The sequence below is a fragment of the Bombyx mori genome, chromosome 24 (genome assembly GCF_030269925.1).
Source record: "Bombyx mori chromosome 24, ASM3026992v2".
Lineage (NCBI taxonomy): Eukaryota > Metazoa > Arthropoda > Insecta > Lepidoptera > Bombycidae > Bombyx > Bombyx mori.
In genome coordinates, this window is record NC_085130.1 from 7,874,633 (window position 1) to 7,883,615 (window position 8,983).

General features: G+C 34.3%; 1 protein-coding gene across 1 annotated transcript; it reads left to right on the forward strand.

Moving 5' to 3' along the window:
• The first annotated feature begins 278 nt into the window (after nt 1–278).
• On the forward strand, nt 279–7,661 carry LOC101742580 (methylosome subunit pICln). Its single transcript, XM_004923103.5, has 6 exons — nt 279–1,449; nt 2,383–2,523; nt 3,144–3,233; nt 3,892–4,025; nt 5,273–5,356; nt 7,461–7,661. Exons 1-6 carry the CDS (start codon nt 1,328–1,330, stop codon nt 7,493–7,495), a joined length of 606 nt encoding a protein of 201 aa, XP_004923160.1. The 5' UTR covers nt 279–1,327; the 3' UTR covers nt 7,496–7,661.
• Nucleotides 7,662–8,983: the final 1,322 nt, after the last annotated feature.

Consider the following 8,983-nt stretch of genomic DNA (forward strand, 5'->3'; position numbering starts at 1 on the left):
ATTAATGTCTCAAATAATCATCCTCATTTCATTTCATTTCTATCATTTTTATAAAAATAAGAATATACATAAATATAGGTCTACCAGGATCTGATCGCAAAAAGGGAAAAAAGAAATTGACGCTAGCAATATATAGGAAATTGGAGTAAAACGTTTTGATACTTTTTTTTTCTTATAGTGGCTGATTGTGTGATACATGCAAATATAAAAGTTTATGCAATGATCAAGGATAATTTTTGAAAATCTTATTGTGACGAATGTGGGGTTCGAAATTTAGATGAAAACTCTGTTCACGAATTTATTAATTAATTTATTAAATGGTTCCAAATACTGCACATCCATAAAAATATCTTCATCGGAAGAGGAAGACGAGGAAAGCGCAGTATTTTTGCCACCTTTCCTCTTTTTACCTTTGTACTAAATACGCCTCTGCTAGATCTGCTTTCAGCAACAATTCGTCTTATGGTAGTATTAGAAACACCTGAAATTAACCAAAGTTTAGTATACATAATACACACGAAAATGCAATAAACCAAAGTATCAAGACGTGTCATTCCTACTAACCAGTCGACGCTTGCACATGGCTGAATATCGATGATTGTATTTGTTCTGCACCTTGTTCATCAAATATTCTTTGAATCATTCACATTGAAAACAATATTTCTTGCTTGCGATAGAAGAGGTTTCTTCGACATTTTCGCCACATTTTAAAGGAAATTTGAATTCCTCGAAATTTCAGTTTTAACAGATGTCATTTTTTTTGTTGTAAAATCGCTATTTTTTCCCTTTTTTGCTATCAGATTCTGGTAGACCTATAGTTACCGTCGGCCACGATGAGAAGGTTCTCGTGTCGAGAATAGCTATCACAACGAAAGTGCTGCCAGGCTAGAAATATCAATGTCTCTATTGTGTTTAGCTTTAATATCTATCCCATCAATTGTGCTTGTGCCAAGCCTCACTTCGCGAACTACAGAACAGCTGTCAAGGCTTTAATAATCAAAACGTTTTACTCCAATTTCCCCAATATTGCTAGTGTCAATTTCTTTTTTCCCTTTTTGCCATCAGATCCTGGTAGACCTGTAATTATAATAAGACATGACCTAAAAGTCTTAGTTACCAGGTCATAAAATCCCTTAAAAAAATCCTTTAACTATTAATAGTTAGACTAATCTGTGAAATGTGAATTCCTTCCCGAAGCGTGGTTGTTGGAAAGCTTTGTTTTTATTTTTCCTCATAACTAATAAGCCGAGAGACTGGAAGTCATTTATTAAAAATTAGTTAAACGCTTTTCTCGTGTTCATTCTTTTAAATATACTGAAGTACAACAATGGTAGTTGTGTCAAGTAATTTTGCTGAGCCGGCCGATGGTGTGTTGCTACAGTCTCCATCTACAAAACTTCTCATAAATGATCAAGAATTAGGCACAGCTACGTTGTACATCACTGAAAAGTAAGTTTTTTTTTGTATTTCCACAATTGAAAATATCGAATTTTATATGACCTATATCAACTTGTGTTTAGCTCCAATTAGTAACCTACTGAAATTAATTAAAATCTACAATAAGTATTTATGTATGTACTGCAATCGTTGTCAACTAAGGTCGAATTATCATTTTGTTGCGTAATAAAATTGGATACAAGCGCACTTGTTATTGTTTGTTCAATAAAATATGGCATGTATCAATATAGTATGTGACAATCGATAGTATTGTGCCAAGACCAAGGGCTAGTGGACAAAAACATGTACCTACTCTTATATACAATATCAAGTATGTACTTAGCTTTTTTTTTTAGTGTTTAGTGCTTACTGGAGCCCATGGACATCTCCAACGTAAATGCCGCCACCCATCCTGAGATATGAGTTCTAAGGTCTCAGTATAGTTAGAAAGACTGCCCCACCCTTCAAACTGAAACATATTACTGCTTCATGCTATTAAGTATTATGTTTTATTAATTACTAGCGACTCGTCCTTGGTTCGCTTCGGAAACTGTTATTTATTATTGATTTCTTCACTATTTAATGGATGTTATTATACACAAAAACCTTCCTCTTCAATCACTATTTTATTAAAAAAAACCACATCAAAATCCGTTGAGTAGTTTTAAAGACTTAAGCATACATAGGGACAGACCGATATAGGGGACAGAGAAAACTTTAACTTTAAAAACCTTTTTAAATTTTAATCTTATTTTTATATTATTCATATAACTGTGAGTTCCCCGATAAATGATTTTAACGATAGGCAGTGGCTTGGCTCTGCCCCTGGCATTGCTAAAGTCGATGAGCGACGGTAACCACTCACCATCAGGTGGGCTGTATGCTCGTCTGACTATAAGGGTAATAAAAAAAGGGAATTATCTCTAATAAATTTTGTGCTTACAGCAACGTCATATGGGGCGGAGGCGTTAGTCCATCAGGCAATCCAGCTCCGACCATCAATCTACTCTATCCAAGCATATCTCTACATGCGATACAACGCGAACCATCCCCTGCCTTGTACATGGTTCTTAATTATGAGTTACGGTAAGAAAATTGTTGTTGAGGTTTTTCCTGGCAACATTATAATTGTAATTCTAATTTACTTTGACATAACAGATTGGATGTAGTTTCATTGCATCTTCAGTATTTACTATTTTTCTTCTTCATTGTTCCCTAACTGCTGAGAATTGTGACCACATGTGACTTTCCTCCATAGTGTTTTGTTACATGGGTGGTATGGACTGCACGGTATATACCACCACCAAACGCTTTCTCAACCAGATCTGACCATTTGGATTCTGTTCTACCCACAGCACACTTGCCTTTTATGTGCTCCAAAATGATTTGCTTCTTTAATTCAGGTCTGGCACATCGCATGATGTCTGAAGATGTTCATAAAACATAATTTAGTATTAGTAGGTTAAAATTTGCAAAATTTTACATTGAAAGGGCTTTTATACTACGCAATAAAAGACCTCATCTCGTAATGTAAGTGTATCTGGGCTTTAGTAACCATTTAACACCAGGTTACGTTCACAGCTGTTCTCAACTAGAACAATATAAAAATTATATTCTTCTGTATATATAGCCTTTAACTATTTATCTTGTCAATGCTGAGGAGTATAGCCACTAGCAGAGCCACTAATCTGAAACTTTCTCAACAGTTTACCAGAACTCAGTCAGCAAGCAGGTTCCACTGATGCCGACGACGATGATGACTTTGATGTCGATGATCAACCCATAACACAGCTCAGGTAACTCGGCACGAAATATTCACTAAACATTTTATTAAATAATATATTCTGTGGTTTTTGTGTGTCATATAGATTAAATTCTGAGCTAATAACCAAAATCTCAAGAATGAAGAAACTGACGGATCTTGAGGGAAAATACTTGTTATCAATTAATATGACATTTTCTTCCATATGACCGTGTATTTAGCACATCCTTTTGCCTTTTTCTCAATTTTTTCTTTTCTTTTTTTTGTATTTTATTTTATTTAATGTGAAAGGCAATAAATTATTTTATTATTATTACTTATTTATATTTATTTAAAATCTTATTAATTACATAATATTTTTTTTAAAAGATATTAAAAATATATATTTTTTTAAAAACACTATAAAAATAGATTGCCGCTGATGACGGTGTCTACGACACAAGCCACCAGTGGTTAGGACTCCAGAGTGAGAAACCTTCACAATTCGTGCAGTATCGAGGATTTATTATTATTATTTACAATAATAACTTAAGTAAAATTAAAAACCTACAGCCAATTCGTTTCACATATTTTTGACAAGTGTTTTTTTCTTAAGTTGCCAGACTCAGATCACAAAAGTTAGTTTCCGTGACAGAAACTATGATGTAGGAGGATGAAACGTTAAGTGGCTAAAAGCGATTATATTTTTACAGATTCATCCCAGAAAACGAGAACGAATTACAAGCCATGTATTCGGCCATGTGTCAGGGACAAGAATTGCATCCGGATCCGGCTGATGAGGTCGAGGATGATGACCCATACATGGACGGAGAGGAGTTTGATGAAGGTGATGTAGTATTGTGATAAGAGAAGGAACCTATGTTTTTTTTAAGGGATTTTATGACCTGGTTACTGAGACCTTTAAGTCATGTTTTATTTCATTTATATATTCTTATTTTTATGAAAAATAAGTGAAATGGAATGAGATGAAATGAAAATGATTAATTTGAGACATTAATCAACTGTCTCCTTAATTTTTTATTTAATAAAAATACATAAAGATGTGTATATAGCACAAAGAACTACGTCTCAACCGGGTGTCTGTCTGTCACTTCTCTCATTTTCTTGTTGATTGTATCGGGGATTTGGGGAGGGATTGAGGCTTATAATATCGACGCTTGAAAGGCAAACGTGACTAAGCGACAATGCGTGAACTTTACAGTAGACTAATTTAAAGTTGAAATACCTGAAAAAAATTCTATTTTAACGAATCTAGCTGTAGGATTGAAATGTTTTTAATAGACCTAGAAATATATATATTTTTTTGCGCATCGAATATGGTTATTGCCTATCATTTATGTATAAAACAGTTATTGTCGCTTAGTCACGTTTGCCTTTCAAGCGTCGAATTATCGATATTCGTGTATTGCAGCGGTCGGGTAACTTTTTTAATTGTTTCCCCAAAAATATTTTTGTGTAATTGTTGATTACCCCGCGGCGAAGAACACAAAAAAAAAACGAAATTGCTTCTTTTTAGCATCTTTCATATTATAGCCCCCATGATAATTTTGAAAAGAAAACAATAACTAAAAATTTAACGATTCTAAAGAAGTTTCACTTCAATATATCTTCTATATTCTTCTTCTTCTTCTATATATATAAAAATGAATTGCTGTTCGTTAGTCTCGCTAAAACTCAAGAACGACTGGACCGATTTGATTAATTTTGGTCTTGAATTATTTGTGGAAGTCCAGAGAAGGTTTAAAAGTTAGATAAAATATGAAAATGCTCAGAATTAAATAAAAATGTTTATTTCTTTTTTTCCTTGATGTATCCCCCGTCGGACGGATTCCTTTTCTTTGTTTTAAGTTTAATTTTATACAAAAGTTTAGGTATTTTATTTAACGATTGAGGCACTACGAAGTCTGCCGGATCAGCTAGTATTCAATATATATTTTTACACACAAAAGTTTCATTTTTACCCCCCAAAATTTCATTTTACCCCATTTGGGGTAATTTACCTCGGTTCCTTGACCGCTGGTGTATTGCGATGTACACGTCTCGCGTGAGTAAAACTCTTGTTTCGTTCCGCAGGGGAGGAGGAGTTTGAAGATGCTGAGGAGAGCGCGCCCGACCCCGCCGCCGCGCTGAGACGCATGAGGCTCGGCCCCCCGCCCGGTGGGTCCTCGTTATAGCTTAGATGAACGGACGAGCTCACAGCCCACCTGGTGTTAAGTGGTTACCGGAAGAAAGAACAAGATTGCACAAAGTGGGAATGAGTTGCTCGCTCCGGGCATTTCAATATTGTAGTAATTGTTACGTTATAATTAATACTCATTGTATAAATTAATATTTAAAAAAATCTAATATAAAAAAAAAGACATCCCGCTGAGTTTCTTGCCAATTCTTCTCGGGACGGAGGCTAGTTTTTGAATTGGCGGTAGTTCTTTTGACGTTCAACAAGTATGTACTTTCATTTATGTTGAATAAAAAATTTTTTATTTGATTTGGAGCCCATAGACATCTACAACGTAAATGCCGCCGCCCACCTTGAGATATAAGTTCTGAGGTCTCAGCATAGCTACAACGGTTGCTTCACGGCAGAAATAGGCAGGGCAGCGGTACCTACCCGTGCGGACTCACAAGACGTCCTACACCAAAGGGCAAATTATAATTTTGTGGGTAGATTTTTATTACACGATGTTATTTCCTTCACCGTGGAAGCCGATCGTGAACATTTGTTAAGTGCGTATTTCATTAGAAAAATTGGTACCCGCCTGCGGGATTTGAACACCGTCGAATCGCTTTTATCCTCCGGAAATGGTTTTCATCTCAATTTACTAGTGGTAGGACCTCTTGGGAGTCCGCGTGGGTAGGTACCACCGCCCTGCCTATTTCTGCCGTGAAGCCGTGATCTTAGAACTTACATCTCAAGGTGGGTGGCGCATTTACGTTGTAGATGTCTATGGGCTCCAGTGACCACTTAACACCAGGTGGGCTGTGAGATCGTCCACCCAGCTAAGCAATAAAAAATAAAAATAAAATGGTATTACCCTAAGAGAAACCGCTGAAAAGGACAATGCCCATTTTGTATGGGCGTTTGGGCCCCTAAAAAAGTTGTCCTGTCATGATGGTTTTAACTTAATTTGATAGACAAAGAAATATCGTTTCATATTCAGAAAACGATTTTTATATTCTCACCCAGGCTTAAGAGAAATCTGTTTTTTTCTGCAGCTAAAATTAAGTTGTTAATTGTTTTCTTCGAAATCAATAATCGCTCTCATAATTATTTACAGTATTAAATAAGTTAATTGTGGTTAATGTTGCTAGAAATAAGCCCTTACGTACATTTTATTATTATTATATCCTCATATTAATAATAAAATGAAATGAAAATCCGGAAGCCGGCAACGGTTGTTGTTGTTGTTTTTAAATTCACCAATAAGCAGGCAAAGAGCGTAGCCTATACAGTCTAGTCTGTCGAAGTTATATAATTTTTATGTCAATAAAAAGCCGGTGTATCTCTTTTTATTGCTTTTTGGGAGTTTTGACGTCAACTCGACGAATACCGCATTGACTGAGCATGAGTTTACGCAGACCTTTTATACACAATATTACAAATACAAATAATACAAATTACACAATAAACTATTAAAAAAACATTAAAATAAAAATTCAAGTGACGCTTCACTCGGGTTGCTGCCAGAACTCTCTGATCATTTATAATAAGAATAGAGTAATGGTAGGCCATTGATATTTTTACTAATGGAATCATTAATATCTAAAAATATTAAATAATTCATGGTTTTAAGTAATAATTACTATTACAATATATAAATATTGAATTGAACAAAAATAAACTAAGAAGCCTGTGAATTATAAGCATAGCTATTTTTTTTAATTTGTTGTTCAAGTCACAAACTACTCTTTCGTTTGACAGCATATAGGTTTGCTATAAGGCTGTATGGGCTAAGCCCTTTGCCTATTGGCGAATTTAAAAACGATGGCATGGATAGTTTTAGGATGTTATCAAATAAGTAATTTATTTTTTTGGAAAACGATGCCAGGTTGAAAGAAATGTTGATACATAAACTAAACAACGTGAAAAAATAAGGCATAGTTTTTCAAGAACAAATAGTTTAGACATAAAGTTGGCCCACTTTTGGGCATTGTCCTTTGTGGTGTTGGATTTTTTTTTTTTTTTTTGCTTAGGTTGGAATTCGGAAGCGTCCGATTTCCTTCCCAATCTACTGTAATTAAAGATCACACGAAACGTTTCCAGGTAACGGCCACGACGCGGACCTGGCCAACAAGTGAAGACAGGCGCGCGAGCTAGTCGTCCAGTCGACACGATCTGTAACAAAACTGTTGTTAGAGTTACATTTTAATTTTTAATAATAAACGCGTAGGTATTGTATGTTTGTAAGCGATGTCTGAAGTACTGAATATTTGTTTCTTTATAATAAATAAACTGTGTAAAGCTTTTGCTTTTTTAATCGAATTTTAATAATATATAAATAAAATTGAAGTGTCTGTTTGTAATATTGAAATAACCGCTTTTTACTACGTGTATATGAATATATATACGGCACATAGACCAAAATAACATTTTTTACAATTTTTGTCTGTCTGTTTGTTCCGGCTAATCTCTGGAACGGCTGGACAGATTTTGACGGGACTCACTGATAGGTAGCTGATGATATAAAGAGTCACTTAGACTACTTTTTTAGACTAGCTTCGCCGCAATAACCGCGGATAATATCGCGAGGCTCTGCTAGTATTTATATATAATTGAGTAGAGTTTTACGAGCAATTCGCATCTAAAGGTATATTTAGGAATATGTTTTAGTTTTTCCCTTGGATGTTTAAAACAAATACAAAAAGTCAATTTGCATAAAAAAATATTTTTGTAGTGTAACTCTAGGTTTACGAAAGAGCTCATCACTGTTTACAAATTACTCGAATGTATAATAAATATTTCGACACTGCTCATTTTGTACGTTTTTAAATCTATAAATATTTCTCGAAACAATTTTGTAGTTCTATCTGGGATATGTGCAGGCGAGAATATCGGGAAATTGAATTCCAGTGGAGTAAACTAAAATCATTTATAATAATGATCACATAAAAGTAATTAGAATGGTTCGCCTAATGCAGGAGATTCGAGCACAATCTAGATTTAGAGCAATTTTATACACCGTCTTTAGTTTTTGATAAAAAAAATGTTTCAAATTTTACAAAAAAAAAACAAAAGCGCAACACTAAAAATTAAAAAAGAAACTAAGATAATCGGTTGAAAAAGAAAAAAAAAAGGTTTTAACAATATGGTAAAACAGTTGAAGATGACAAAATTGTTTACTATGTTCTCGAATATTCAGTGTGTCTACTGTTTTTTTTTTAAATCCAATAAAAAATTTTGCTCAAGTATGCTAATATCGGAAGGCTCAATTTAAAATCTTCAAATTTTACGTTGAAAGGTTTTTCACTAAGCTTGTGAGTTTTAATAAATACCAACCAACCTCAACCAATCCGGATTGCATACGATGTACTTGTCTGTATCGCTTGAGAACAAAAACTTAGTCTAAGGTTGTTTCTTTTTGTATTGACCTTCAATTTGATTCCACAACTCAAATATTAAGTGTATAATCTATGTCCACAACATTGGATAGTCATGTGCCTCACATGCCTTCAGCGGTAGATCTTACGTCTTAATTAAGTGTATTAGTTATCTATGGTCTTACCTTCACTATATTCCAAGTTTGGTTATTGCCGCCTTTAGTAAATAAATCATTTCGAAAAGACACT